Raw genomic sequence first — 15408 nt, forward strand, 5'->3', positions numbered from 1 at the left:
TGTCATAATGAGTCCTTCCAAGATCTCTTTAAAAAATTGATGTGTTAAGTGATCTGTGGTGATAAGCACGGGTATACACGTCAGTTGGGAGTGCTGAAAGAAATGAATCCACAGATCTTGCAAAGTCAGCAAACGAGTCCTATGGCTTGGGATACAATATTGACAGTGAGAGTGATATTCCTCAATTAAAAAATGCTATAGCAGGCCGGGCGCAGTGGCTCATGCCTGTAATCCCAGCACTTTGGGAGGCCAAGATGGGTGGATCACTTGAGGTCAGGAGTTTGAGACCAACCTGGCCAACTTGGTGAAACCGCATCTCTACTAAAAATACAAAAAATTAGCCAAGTGTGATGGCATACACCTATAATCCCAGCTACTCAGGAGGCTGAGGCAGGAGAATCACTTGAACCTGGGAGGTAGAGGTCGCAGTGAGCCGAGATCGTGCTACTGCACTCCAGCCTGGGCAAGAGAGCAACACTTTGTCTCAAAAAAAAAAAAAAAAAAAAAAAAAAAGCTATAACAGACCAGTGGCACATGCCTGTGATCCCAGTGCTTTGGGAGGTAGAGGCAGGAGGATTCCTTGAGGTCAGGAGTTCAAGAACAGCCTGGGCAACATAGTGAGACCTCATTTCGAAAAAAGAAAATTAGCCAAGTGTGGTGTGCGTCTATAGTCCCAACTCTTCAGGAGGTGGAAGCAGGAGGATCGCTTGAGTCCCGGAGTTCGAGGATGTGGTGAGCTATGATGGCACCACTGCACTCTAGCCTGGGTGATAGAGTGAGACCCTGCCTCTTTGAAAAAACAAGCTACAACTCAAGCAACTTGGAAGTGAAATTCAAGTGCCTGACAGCTGTCTAGGTGCCCCTGAAGCTGGCTCTAGTCACAACAAAGATACCTCCATTAAAGAGCATAGGAAGGGTTTGAATCAGATAGCTTCATGCAACACACGAACGGAAAAATAAATTTCTTAAAGAATATATTAGCTTCTTCTCATGAGATCAGGAAAACGGGACATCAATTGTCTGGGGTTCTTTGCTCCTGACTCCCTTTGGGGCACTATGTTGATCACGTTTTACAGATGGGGAAACCGAGGCTGTCGGTTTTTAAGTGGTCTGCCTAAGGTAACAATAAGGGGTGGTCTGACTCCAGCGCAGCCTCAACGTCGGCTTCAAATTAGGGCCATGAATTGGCAATTCCTGGCGGGTGATTGTGAGGAGTATATTTATTTTTATTATTTATTTATTTATTTATTTATTTTTGAGACGGAGTGTCTGTCGGCCACACCCATCCTAGCTCATTGCTGTCTCGAACTCTCGAGCTCAAGCGATCCTCCTGTCTAGGCTTCCCAAAGAGCTGGGATGACAGGCGTGAGCCCGGGCGCCCGGCCGGGAGTGTGTTAGGTATACGGCAAACACCTGGACTGCGGCCGGCGCTCCAGGAATGCTATGATATTGGGGAATTCCATTTGCACCTGGCCAAGTGGCCTCGGGCAGGTAGCCTCCCCTCGGGCTGCCTCAGTTTGTTCCTTGGCACGCAGAGGCGGGGCTCCAGGCCTGGGCCGCTCCACGGCTGGGAGGGCGCGGGGACGCTGCGCCCCGGGTGCGCTCCGAGAGGCGGACCGGGCTGGGCGCGCCTGGGGCGGGGCGAGGCGGGGCTGTGCGGGGGGCGGCCCCCGAGGATCACGTGGCGCGGCGCCGCGGCCGAAGCAGAAGTAGCGAGCGCCGGCGGCGGAGGGCGTGAGCGGCGCTGAGTGACCCGAGTCGGGACGCGGGCGGCGCGCGCGGGACCCCGGAGCCCAAACCCGGGGCAGGCGGGCAGCTGTGCCCGGGCGGCACGGCCAGGTGAGCTGCCCGGCCGGGAGCGAGGCAGGCAGGGCACCCAGGGACCTGCGCCCCGCGGGGACCGTCGCCCAGGGCGCCGCCTCCGAGGGGGTCTGCGTCCTGGCTCAGCCGGAGCGGGCAGGGACGGGGCGCACCCTCGGGGACCCCGGCCCGCCGTGCCCGGGGTCCGTTTGGTGACGGCAGGGATCCTGGCCCAGCCACCGGCCACTTCCTCACCCCGGGCCGGCGCCACCTCTCCGGTCCGTGAGGTGGGGCGGCCCCAGCTTTGAATGGGGACCGGGAGGAAGATCAGGGGTCGTGTGGGGGCTGGCGTTCAAAACTCCTCTTTTTCGAGCGGCTCTGCGTGGGCTGGCGCCGTCTCTCCTGACCGCCCCTGTGCCCAGAGCTCGCGGACGCTCGGAGCCACACTTCCCCGTCTCACTTCGGTGGTTGCGGGTGGCGGGTGGGAGCGATACCGCGGGAGGCGCAGTCCTTCCCCGAGACTTTTGGAGAGCTTGCAGGACACTCGCGATGCCCGCTCCGCAACTGTCTGCGTAATTATGCGTGTGTATGTGCGTGTTCCTGGTTGTGCTTTGGAATCCTAAAGAGGGCGTTACCCGCGCAGCGCAAGAGTTCAGGTTAAAGATGTGCCGCGTTTGGACAGGGAGCTCCTGGATTCCAGCAGGACGGTGCGGCGGGGCTCTCTTGGTACCCTAATCTTGAACTAGGGTGAGAAACTATGGGGGGCGGGGTGGTAAAGGGGTGACATGGCGCGAGGGAAACAGGTGGCCTTGCCCGTCGGAACTTAATTTGAATTTCAGTTCCATCAGTGTGACCCTGGGCAAGTTGAAGAACCTTTTTGAGTCTGTTTACCCCTCTGGATACTGGAGCCACCCAAGCCTATTTTCCAGGGCTGTGTCGAGAATTGGGGCTTATTGCTGTTCCACGAGGTTCGCTGAGAATCGGGGCGCATCCATGGAGAGTCCTTGGGCAGTTCCTGACTCTCTCGTTCAAGGGCATTCTCTGGGGCATGGGCCCTCCTCCTTAGCTACAGTTCTGTGGGGAAGTTTTACAGAATTTTGAAGTCTATGCCAGCCTCAAGCAGTTTCTCTTGCAAAGGTGTGTGTGCGGTCACGTGTATACCAGCTCAGGGACAATCCTCATTGTGAGCCTCACTGATGTTTAAGTCACCTAATGATGCAACTGCCTTCCCCCACCAGCGACTGGAGTATGGGCAGTTCCTCTGGAAGAGGAAAAGCACAGACCCCATGAATAGCCCTTTTGCACTCATTGGGTAGAGTCGGTGAAAAGCTGCTGGTGAGAAAACTTTTGAAAACACTTCTTGGTCAGGCGCGGTGGCTCACACCTGTAATCCCAGCACTTTGGGAGGCCGAGCTGGGCGGATCACTTGAGGTCAAGAGTTCCAGACCAGCCTCACCAACATGGTGAAACCCCATCTCTACTAAAACTACAAAAATTACCTGGGCCTGGTGGTGGGCGCCTGTAATCCCAGCTACTCAGGAGGCTGAGGCAGGAGAATCACTTGAACCCAGGAGGTGGAGGTTGCATTGAACCCAGATCATGCCACTGCACTCCAGCCTGGGTGACAAGAGAGACTCCGTCTCAAAACAAACAAACAAACACAAACAAACACAAACACTTCTTAATTTAGAAAACAGCAAGAACACAAAGAGAAAAGTTTGCCCTTTACATCATCACTTAATATAAATAAAGTCAATTTGTATCCTCTATCCTCGCCCAGCCTCCGATAAATAGTAACCACTCTCCTGGATTTACCAGCAGATCGCCTTTATAAAAATGGAATTGTATCATACTCATACAGTTGCAACTATTGTTTGCAGCTATTTTTTTTAATTGATCTCACAAATCTTTCCGGATCAAATTGCTTATCTATCATCCTCATTCTTTCTGATAGCTAGTGAGCGTTCTTCAATGCATGCGCACCATTATTTATCCAGGAGGCCCCCCATATTGATGAGCAGTTGTTTTCTGTTTTTTTTTTATGTATTTCTATTGCAAATATTGCTTCCATGATTTTCTGTCATATATATTGCATCTTTGTGCATGTCTTTCTTTACATGTACAATTGCGGGATCGAAGCATATGCGTGTTTTGCTTTTTAATAGCTGCTCACAGGTTGCCCTAAAAGAGCAGGGGTGGAATTTACGCTCTCACCTACAGTGGCTGACACTGTTCCTTTGAAAATAGTGTGTTCCCTCTGATGCTGCAGGGTGGGTGTAAGGTGCAGCAGGAATGTCCCTTGAACTGTTGGAGGGGCCCTTACCACTCAAGTATTTGCCTGTGCTCCGTTTTAACAGAACTGTCTTGTGGGATTTTGGATGAAATCCTGTACTGGCTTACTATGCAGAGAGCACTGAAGAGACAAAAACTTCCTTGATTTCTGGTTTGGGGTCCTTGTATCTCATTTCATGTCCTTCTTCTTTTTTTCTTTTTTTTTCCCCGAGACGGAGTCTCGCTCTGTCGCCCAGGCTGGAGTGCAGTGGCGCGATCTCGGCTTACTGCAAGCTCCGCCTCCCGGGTTCACGCCGTTCTCCTGCCTCAGCCTCCCGAGTAGCTGGGATTACAGGCATGTGCCACCACATCCAACTAATTTTTTGTATTTTTTTTTAGTAGAGACGGGGTTTCATCGTGTTAGCCAGGATGGTCTCGATCTCCTGACCTCATGATCCGCCCACCTCGGCCTCCCAAAGCGCTGGGATTACAGGCATGAGCCACCGTGCCCGGCCCATTTCATCATGCCTTTCTAAATAAGCTTATGAGATACAAGAACATGAATGAGCTTATGAGATACAAGCAAATGTCCTTTAGAAGGACATGAAATGTAAAAATGGCAAATATCAGTTATTCAAACTCAGCCATATTTGTATTTACAAAATAAGTCATTTTATAGAATTACCCATTAAGAATGGGAAACAGGAACAAAAAAGGGATTTCAAGGCTTATTTTTTTCTTTTTTCTTTTTTTGAAAAAACCAAAAAAAGCAGAAGCAAAATGGAAGTTGCTGTGATGGCTGGTGCTCTCCCCTGGGGTCAAGGCCTTGGAGACCTCCCTGCCGTAGCTGCTAAAGCATGGAACACTGGAGGCCTGAGCTGGGTGCTGGCAGGATTTGAAAGGTGGTCTCCAAGGATCTTTTGGTCATGAAGATCTGTTTCCAGTTGTATCTCATAAGCTCATTCATGTTCTTCTATCTCATAAACTTATTTAGAAGGTCATTTTATGAGATATGAGAGCCCCAAACCAGAAATCAAGGAAGTGTTTGTCTCTTCAGTGCTCTCTGCATAGTAAGCCAGTACAGGATTTCTTCCAAAATCCCACAAAACAGTTCTGTTAAAATGTGGCACAGGCAAATACTTGAGTGGTAAGGGCCCCTCCAACAGTTCAAGGGACATTCCTGCTGCACCTTACACCCACCTGCGGCATCAGAGGGGATACAGTGTTTTCAAAGGAACGGTGTCAGCCACTGTAGGTAAGAGTGTAAATTCCACCCCTGCTCTTTTAGGGCAACCTGTGAGCAGCTATTAAAAAGCAATTGGTGAGAGGCAGCATGGAAGGCTGGTGTTTATGGCTGAGCTGATCCACTGGGCTTCGAAGCTGGAAGTAACTGGAACCCTGGGGAAGGTTAAGTCCAAGGCCCTCCCAGAGTGAGGGCTGGAAAGAACTGAGGAGCCTGGTCCCTTGTCCTGGTTTCTGTCTAATTGAAGGTGTTATAATGGGGCTTGTGTTTCCTACTTATGTTCCAGTGGACAATGGTCTAGAGACCTGGGAGTGGGGAACTCCTGGATGCATGGCTGGGGACAGTCAACATAGTGAAGAGCTTTGTGGTTGGCACCTGGGTCAAATCCAGTTTCAGCTACTTTTTATTTTATTTTATTATTATATTATTATTATACTTTAAGTTTTATGGTACATGTGCACAACGTGCAGGTTTTGTTACATATATATACATGTGCCATGTTGGTGTGCTGCATCCATTAACTCGTTTCAGCTACTTTCTATCTGTGTGACCTTGGATAAGTCCCTTAACCTCTTTTGAGAGGGGCAAGTACTGGCAAATCAGTTAATATCTGGCCAGATTCCGCTACAGGATTCTGGACTAGGGGCTTGGGACTCAGGTGAGGGTTTTGATCTTTGTGCTCCCACTCGCCTACATGGCGTTGATCAAGTAATGTGTCCTCTTGGGATTTCAGTTTTCCCCTGCAGTATTTCCCATTGAGATAAATGAGATGAACCAGACATGACAGGTGCTTGGCACCCGGGGAAGGGCCCAGTAAACGGCTGCTTAACAAGGAGGAAATGGGCCATGGGGGCACCTTGTTCATCCCTTTGTCCTGGCTAATGATCAGGAGGTCATTGTGGGTTTCTCCTGATAAGGTAAGATGCACATTAACTCTCAGCAGAATTTTTTTTTAGCATACTCTGTTCTGCCTCCCGGCCTTTGCTTAAACTTAAAGCCAGTTCCTCCTGCTTCATCTTTTTTGAAAGATTGAATTCAAATGCCTGCTTTTTTCCCGTGAAAGCTTTTTCTGAGCCCTTTAAGTGCCTAGCCCCACTCCAGATTAAATTTAGGGGCCCTTCTTGCTGCTCTCTGCCTGCCACGCCCCCAATGCATGCGTCTGCTGCTGCACTTGTAACTACATTAGAATTCTCAGTTGATTAGTCTGTTTCCACATGGGCAGAGAGCAGGTGTAATTATCTCCTGCTGCTGGCATGGCTGACCGAGGAGGTCCCTTTGGTATGGGTGTGCAGTAGAGGGAGGTGGGGGCAAAGGGCAAATCCTGGGCCCCTCCCCATTCCCCTCATTTGCATCCTAGTCCCCAGCTCAGTGCCTGGCATAGAGTTGACATTTGATTAATGCCTTCCCCAATGGCTGATTAATGTTAACTGAGACCCTGCTAAATGCTGCAGGCTGTGCATACATTGTAGCTTTTTGTCTTCCCAGCTGCCCCTTGTGGGCATTTAACCTCCATTTTACAGATGAGGGAACTGAGGCACAGATTTAGAGCAGCTTGGCAGAAGGCTGAGCCCGGCTGGAAGCACAGAAAGCCCTGGCTGAACACCAGCCTCTCACTCCTCCTTCTTTGGATCCTGGAAAGGTCTCTCTAGTGCTACTCTGTAACCTTGAGAGCTACAGAGTAACAACTCCAGGCACCTACAGGGACTTGGAGGGAAAGGAGGAGATAAGAAACAGAACAAATAATGGTAATTTTAACAATAGCTTAATCTAAGGAGTGCTGACTTTGTATCATTGTTTTAAGGGCCTGAGATACATTATCTTGTTTAAGCCTTACAAAAACATTTAGATGGTGAATACTGTTACTTTCTTTTATGGGGTTGGAAATGAGCCCAGAGGATCTAAGTGACTTCTTGTAGTGGCTGCAGCCTAGCTGGCAAGGGGGGTTCCTGGTGGTTCAGCTCCAGGGCTTGGGGAGCCCCTTCACTCTAAGTCCTGTTTTGAGGGCAGGCAATGTGTTTCCGAGGATTTGGGAGGCAGAATAAGGGAATGGTACAGAGTGAGGGCTCATGGAGCGACTACGGGATTTTGAGTGGAGGAGTGACATGATTTGATTCATGTTCTAAAAATCTGAGAATTGACCCTAGCAGGTCAGGGAAGAAGTGGGGAGACCGGAATTAGAATAGTTCAAGTATGAGATCCTAGGAGGAGCCGGCGAAAGTTTGAGATGCATTGGAAGTGGTCGTGAGAGAGCCCACACAAAGATTCCTCCAAGATTTTGGGCCCAAGCACCTCTCTGACACTGACCACCCACGAGCATAAACAGCAATCAAGGACACCTGCTAGGTGCTGGCCGTCACCCCAGGTGCTTCACTGGGGCATTTCTGAACACTCCCATTTTAAAAAGGCTAAAACTGAGGGACAGAGAGGTCAAGCACTCTACCCAGAGCCACACAGTCAGCAGGAACCTTTTCTAGGGTTTGAACTTGAAACTGCCAAGACCTGACATTTCCTGCCTTTCATCCTCATTTCTATGCAGAGGAACCGTTTCCCAAAGTCGGACGATTGTGAAGGTTTGGTTTGTTTTTCGTTTATTTCATTTTTTGTTGTTGTTGTTCTTAATTTTGCTCAGGAATAAAGAGATGGTTAGAAATCTCTAGATGGGATAGAGAAGGATGTTGGAGATCAGGGGTGAGAGGTGGGAGCCAGGCTGGGCTGCTTTGGCCATTCAAATATTCTTTAGGATAAGAGTGGGTGGAGAGAGAGGGGGCTCACTGCCAGGTCAGGTGATTTGGTTATTCAAAGCCCAGGTAACGGTTGGGTCCTTGAGGTCAGGGGCTCTTCTCACACTTCAGTTTCCATTTAAACCTTTGTGTCCTGCCTTAGCTCTCTGAGTGGCCAGCGATGCTTTGCCACTAGAACCTTCTCCTAAAACTCATCCTGATTGACATGAGACAGGATTTTGGTTCCTGAAGTTCATGCCCTGTTAACTAAACCCCTTTCAGTACTAAAATCAGTTCACTCTTTAATTCTGCCCTTTCAGCCTCCTGATTTCTCCCGATTCCTTCCTTCTCCCTGGAGTGGCCAACAATGTCCACCATGGTCAGTGTGGATTCCCTTGCGGAATATGAGAAGAGCCAGATCAAGAGAGCCCTGGAGCTGGGGACGGTGATGACTGTGTTCAGCTTCCGCAAGTCCACCCCTGAGCGGAGGACCGTCCAGGTGATCATGGAGACGCGGCAGGTGGCCTGGAGCAAGACCGCTGACAAGATCGAGGGCTTCTGTGAGTACTCACTGGGTGGGGCAGTGTGGCCTGTCCTCTGGGGCCCTGGCCTGAGCACCTGTCCACCTTCCTATCTTGTCGTTACTGTGATTGTTGTTGATTTGGTGTGTTCTTTTATTCTTCTTAAAATGAAAGCATTGCCAGTTTGTATGGATCTCTGATGAGGTTTACACCAGGTGGAGGAAGTTCAGCCGGGAAAACTGGTGAAATAACCGAAGCTGAGGTCAGCCAACTTGGAAATGGCATTCAGGCAGCTCTCCTTGCCTGGTGGTTCTGTGTCCTGTCTGACAGCATCAGGGATCGTCTGGTTCCCACAACTGGTCGAGTCGTCTGTCCTCTTACGGGCGAACTAGCCCAAGCCTGCTGAAACTCATAGCTTGGTCGCCAAATGCTACCATGTTTTACTGCACACCATAGCAGTGAGGGGCCTTTGCTTTAGTCTCCAAGCAGGGAGAGTGAGTTGTTGAATGTTTTATAGCTTTCAAATGCAGGTCTGGTCCTGGTAGAGGTGTCCCTCCTCCCCTACCTCCTTTAGATTGGGCGACTGGTTCAGATCCTAAGGTTTCTAAGACTGTTTTTAACAAATAGAGTAAATGCACTTAAGCAATTTTCAGTTGCAAAGATTTGCTCTAATTTGTGTTTTTAAATTAACTAGTTTTTAATTGAAATATATATTCCTGGGGGTTAAGGAGTCAACTCAAATATTTCTCCTCCCCAGCCCCTAACCCATGCTACTGAGGCAAGCTCATTACCAATTACTTTTATCTTCCAAAATAGTCTATGCTTGCATAATGTGTGGGTTAAAAAAAAAAAAAAAAAACAATTGGGAACTCTTGTACACTTCTGCACCTTGACTTCTTTTTGTTAATTAATAATGATGTTGGCGGTGGTTTCTTATCAGCACACATTGATCTCATTCTTTCTTGGACACATGACATATAATGGCACAGGCCTCAATGTAACAGTTTAACTCCAGAGAGGGGCATTTCGTGCTATTTGCAGGCTTTTGTTATTAGTCGAAGTGACTATCACTGTACTCTTTTTTTTAGAAAAAAATTAATTTTTTTGAGACAGTCTCTTTCTGTTACCCAGGCTGGAGTGCAATGGCATGATCATGGCTCACTGCAGCCTCAGCCCCCTGGGCTCAAGTGATCTTCCTGCCTCAGTCTCCCAAGTAGCTGGGACCATGGGAATGCACTGCCATGCCTGGATAATTTAATTTTTTTTTTTTTTTTAAGAGATGGGATCTCACTATGTCCAGGCTTGTCTCAAATTCCTGTGCTCAAGTGATCCTCCCTCCTTGGCCTCCAAAAGCACTGGGATTACAGGCATGAGCCACCTCACCCAGCCTTGTACTCTTTTTGTTTTTTTTAAATAATAGTTTTATTGAGACATAATTCACATAGTATACATAGAATTCACCCATTGTATGCAGCATGTGTAGTGTGGTGGTTTTAGTATATTTATATATATGTGCAAGCCCACTACAATCAAATGTAGAACATTTATATCACCTCAAGATGAAACTCCATACCTTTCACAATCACCCTATCCCCTCATCCTCCCTACCAGGCGTAAACAACCATTAAATTTAATTCTGTTTCTATAAACCTCTCTGTTCTGGACATTTCATAGAAATGGATCATATATATGTGGGCTTTTGTGACTGGCTTCTTTGACTCAGCATTTTTCAAGGTTCATCCACTTTGTTGCATGGATCAGAAATTTCCCTTTTTGTGGCAGAATCATGATACATTGTATGGATGTTCCACAGTTTATTCAATCATCTGTTGATGGACACTTGGGTTGTTGCCACCTTTTGGCCAATATAAATAGTGCTGCTAAGAATGTTTCTCTACAAGTTTTTGTGTGGATGTCTGTTTTTATTTCTTTTGGGTATATACCTAGGAGTGGAATTGCTGGGTCATATGCTAACTCAGTTTCATCATTTTAGGAACTGTCAGACTGTTTTCCAAAGTGGCTGCACCATTTATATTCCCTCCAGTGGTAGAAAAGGGTGATCGTTGCATTATTCTTCATTTGTATGTATGGGTATATCTGAAGGACAGCTTCCTGGAGATTTATTTCTGAGCTGAAGGGTATGGCATATATATATATATTTTTTAGTCTTGCTCTGTTGCCCAGGCTGGAGTGCAGTAGTACAATCTCGGCTCACTGCAAGCTCCACCTCCCGGATTCACGCCATTCTCCTGCCTCAGCCTCCCAAGTAGTTGGGACTGCAGGTGCCCGCCACCACGCCCGGCTAATTTTTTGTATTTTTAGTAGAGATGGGGTTTCACTGTGTTAGCCAGGATGGGGGTATGGCATATTTTAACGTTAAAGGGAAATTTGGCAGCACCCTGCAAAAGAGGTTGCCCCACTGTATGTTTCAGCCACAAGGTGTAAAAGTACCTCTTGTCTGCACCGTCATCTATGCTGCATGGCTGCTAAACTTGGCCATCCACAGGTAGACTTTGGTAGCTTGGTGTCATCCTTAATTTGATGTATACTATCATGAGTGTGATCAAACTGCTTTCTGAAAGGCTTCTCCTGGTTTCGGAGCCAAGTGGGTCTCTTGTGGCACAGACCCAGAGCCCTGCTTTGAAACTGCCCTTGTGGAGGTGGCCATCTTCCTTCTCGACTGTTTGCATTGGCCGGCTCCATCCCCTGGTGGCCCAGAAACCTGTTGCAACTGGGGTGGCCACCCTCCCTTCCCCCACAGGGGTGAGAGGGTTGGTGCTGTTGGTAAATACAAGTGGGCCATGTTGAGAGTGGACTGCGGGTTGTTCCTTTCTCTTCTCAACTTGCCCATCCCAAGCCTAGCTGCCATCAGAAACACCCAGGGGGGATCTTGAAAGCATAGGGTATTACCATGGCATGTGTATACACCTATGTAACAAACCTGAACGTTCTGCACATGTATACTGGAACTTAAAATAAAATAAATATATATAAAAAAGAAAGTAGAGGGTATTGGAACCTTCCTCTGAAGCTCATTCTGATGGGCATGAGACAGGATTTTGGCTTGAAATCTATGCCCTGTCATTCTCCCCTTCTGCTAAGTAATACCATTTCACTCACTTATGCAGGTGCGCTCTCTCGCTCTCTGTTTTAGAGACAGGGTCTTGCTCTGTTGCCCAGGCTAGAGTGCAATGGCCTGATCATGGTTCACTATTGTCATGAACTCCTGGGCTCAAGTGATCCTCCTGCCCATTCTCCCAGGTAGCTGAGACTACAGGTGAACGCCACCATGCCTGGCTGATATTTTAACTTTTGTGTACATAGGGTCTTGCTATGTTGCCCAGGCTGGTCTCCAACTCCTGGCCTCAAGCGATCCTCCCACCTTGGTCTCCCAAAGTGCTGGGATTACAGACAGGAACTACCATGCCTGGCCTCAATTCATTCTTTTTTTTTTTTTTTTTAAATCTGTTCAGCCTCTTTGTTTCCTTCTTCTTTCTCCCTGGAGAGACCAAGAATGATGATATTTCACCACTTTGGCTGGGGCGTATTATTATAATAAGTCCCCCATATGGTCTGGTAACTAGGCAGGTTTCACACATATGCCGCTGGAGAGACACTGCCCTTCTTCCCCCTGCCCCCTCTTCTCCCTCCTCTTCTCCCTCCTCTTCTCCCTCCCACTTTCCCTTTCTTTCTCCTTCCCTTCCCACCTTTGCCCCTCTCCTTTGCCCCCCTCTGCCATTTGAATGCCTACTGTAGGCACTGCCCTAGGCACTAGAGATACATCAGTTATTAAATTGGATTCAAATCTCCATGGAACCTATGTTGCTTTATTAGGTATGAGCAGTGTGGGGCTTGACTTCCAGTGCCATTGGATGAGCTTTGCTGTGTGATCTTGGGCAAGTTACCTCCACTCTCTGAACTTTAATTCCCTTATCTGTGGAATGGAAATAACATTGGTGTCTACCCCACAGGGTCATGGTTGGGAAGAAGCAAATGAGAAGATGCATCAGAGAGGCTTGGCTGAATTCGTAGCATGTGACAGGCACTCAGTTGTTGGGAACCACCACTGTCAGGATGTTTGGTGTTGCTGCTAACTAGTGGAGTCCAGCCTATGTAGTCTTCCTTAGGGGTTTGGACTGGAGGGGAGTAGGGTCCATTCTCAGGTTTTCAGAAGAGGGACGACGTGATTGGATTTGCATCTTTGAGCATGCAGTGGAGGTCCTGTTTGCGATGATGGTGTTGGTAAAGTGACACGGAGAGCCAATTATGTGTGAAGAGCTTAGAAATGGTGCTTCTCCCTCACACCTTGAGAGGGCAGGCCTTCAGGCCCTGGGTGGGGACTGTCAGTGTCACCGCTCAGTCTCCTGCTGAGAAGGGTGACGTTTTATCTCAAGAAGAACTCCCAGGTCTGGCAATTCCCTCACGGGGTTCTGGTTAGCAGGAACTTGCTGGTTACTTTGGGGTCTGCAGGGGCAGGCGCACACAAGAGGAAACACCGGCACGTGGTTTTGGAATAGTTGGCAAATGGTGTGTGACTTTTGGGCAGGTATTACAATCCCCGTGCAGCCCTGGGTAAAACACCTGGGTCCTACTGTCTAAAGTAGCGTGTGGTTCTCAACCAGGGTGATTTTTGCCTCCCCCTCCCTACTCCAGGGTAGGGGGCATTTGTCAGTGTCTGGAGACGTGTTTGATTTTCTCACCTGGGATACAGGGTGCTACTGGCATCCAGTGTGTAGAGGCCAGAGAGGCTGCTAAACGTTCTGCAGTGCAAAAGACAGTCCCCACCACAGAGTGATCCAGCAAATATGTCAGTGGTGCAGGGGTTGAGAAACTGCTCTAGAGTCATATGTTTGCTTTGCTCACAACAATAAAATGTCACGGGGTAAATAGGGTTTTCCTCTGAACCCTGTTTTGATGGAACGTTCTCATTTGTTCAGCACATGTTTGCCATCATATTGAGTGCTAAACTCTGCGGGGGTGGGGGAAGGATGGAGTCCCAGCTTGCAAGAGGGGGAGACAGACTGAAACTTGCCCTTGCAAGATTGTGTGCTTAGTACCATAGTGGGAGTTTTCACTGGATATGGTGTGAGGAGGGAAGGCTTTTGTCCATTTGGGTGTGGGGGAGGTGGTAAGGAATGGGGAGGGCTCATTGTGGAGGAGCTGCTTGGGTAGAGTTGAGAGAGATTTGCTAGACAGTTAACAGGGATGGCTGCCCTGATCCTGTGGGATTAATGGGTGTCATGTAATATAAACAAGTAGATTTGTGGGTCATAGATGTGGGAAGGGCTCAGCTGGGCGATTCTTCTACTGTTTGTAGCCTGGACTGAGGTCATTTGGTGTCACCTCGCCTGGAAGGTTCCAGAGTCTTCACTTACACATCTGGTAACTTAATGGCGATGGCTGGAAGACTGGGCTTAGCTGGGATTATTTTTTGTTTGTTTGTTTTTGAGATGGAATCTGTCACCCAGGCTGGAGTGCAGTGGTGCAGCCTCGGCTCACTGCAACCTCTACCTCCTAGGTTCAAGCTATTCTCCCACCTCAGCCCACTGAGTAGCTGGGATTACAGGTTTGTACCATCACATGCAGCTAATTTTTGTATTTTTAGTAGAGATGGGCTTTCACCTTGTTGGCCAGGCTGGTCTTGGGCTCCTGACCTCTCGTGATCTGCCCACCCTGGCCTCCCAAAGTGCTGGGATTACAGGCATGAACCACTGCATCCAGCTTTAACTGGGGCTATTGACCAAACATCTACCATGTGGTGGTCTCAGGCAGAAGAGTCCCAGGCAGAAGCTACAGGATTCTTACAACAGCCTCATAAATCCCAGGACATCACTTGCACCAACTCAGATCAGTAAGCCTAGCTCAGCTTCAAGGAAAGGAAATTTCTTTCTTAGAGAAGGAATGGCATGCACATCGACAGTAGGCAGTAACTGATGGTGGCCACCAGCAGCCAAGCTCCCATATGAACATGTCGGCTCTGAATCCCGATTTGTGATGCAAGTCACTGCTCTGCCACTGTATTAGTCCATTCTTACGCTGCTAATAGAGACATATTCCAGCCTGGGTGCAGTAGCTCACACCTGTAATCCCAGGACTTTGGGAGGCCAAGGCGAATGGATCCTCTGGGGTCAGGAGTTTGAGACCAGCCTGGCCAACATGGTGAAACCCCATCTCTACTAAAAATATGAAACTTAGCTGGCTGTAGTGGCACACGCCTGTTGTCTCAGCTTCTTGGAAGGCTGAGTCAGAGAATTGCTTGAATCTGGAAGGTGGAGGCTGCAGTGAGCCAAGATTGCACCACTGCACTCCAGCCTGGGTGACAGAGCAAGGCTCTGTCTCAAAACAAACAAACAAAAACAAACAAACAAAAAAAACCATACCCAAGACTGAGTAACTTATAAAGGAAAGAGGTTTAATTGACTCACAATATGGCTGGGGAGGCCTCAGGAAACTTACAATCATGGTGGAAGGAGAAGTCTTCTTTGCATGGTGGCACCAAGTAGAAGGAGAGCTGAGTGAAGGGGGAAGCCCCTTGTAAAACTATCAGCCCTCATGAGAATTTACTCACTATCATGAGAACAGCATGGAGGTAACCGGCCCCATGATTCAATTACCTCCCACTGGGTCCCTCCCACGACACATGAGGATTATGGGAACGACAATTTAAGATGAGATTTGGGTGGAGACACAGCCAGACCATATCAGCCACTTACTAGAAGTGTGACTGGAAGCTAATTCTTTTGTTGTATTTCTGTGCCTCAGTTTCCATATCTGTCAAGTGAGATAATAGTAGTTTCTATCTTATTGGGTGAGAATTAAATGGATTTTATTGTAAGTACTTTTTAAGATGTGG

At 48.4% G+C, this 15408-nt stretch overlaps 1 protein-coding gene across 1 annotated transcript in view; it reads left to right on the forward strand.

Annotated features, from left to right (window-relative positions):
• The first annotated feature begins 1702 nt into the window (after positions 1-1702).
• Positions 1703-15408, forward strand: part of PLCG2 (phospholipase C gamma 2) — a 177324-nt gene continuing 163618 nt past the window's right edge. Inside the window, exons 1-2 of the mRNA XM_054452853.2 lie at positions 1703-1839; positions 8355-8594. Coding sequence (XP_054308828.1) covers positions 8402-8594 — 193 coding nt within the window. The 5' untranslated portion in view covers positions 1703-1839; positions 8355-8401. The remainder of the gene's footprint in view (positions 1840-8354; positions 8595-15408) is intronic.

The sequence above is a fragment of the Pongo pygmaeus genome, chromosome 18 (genome assembly GCF_028885625.2).
Source record: "Pongo pygmaeus isolate AG05252 chromosome 18, NHGRI_mPonPyg2-v2.0_pri, whole genome shotgun sequence".
In the NCBI taxonomy this organism is placed as follows: Eukaryota; Metazoa; Chordata; class Mammalia; order Primates; family Hominidae; genus Pongo; species Pongo pygmaeus.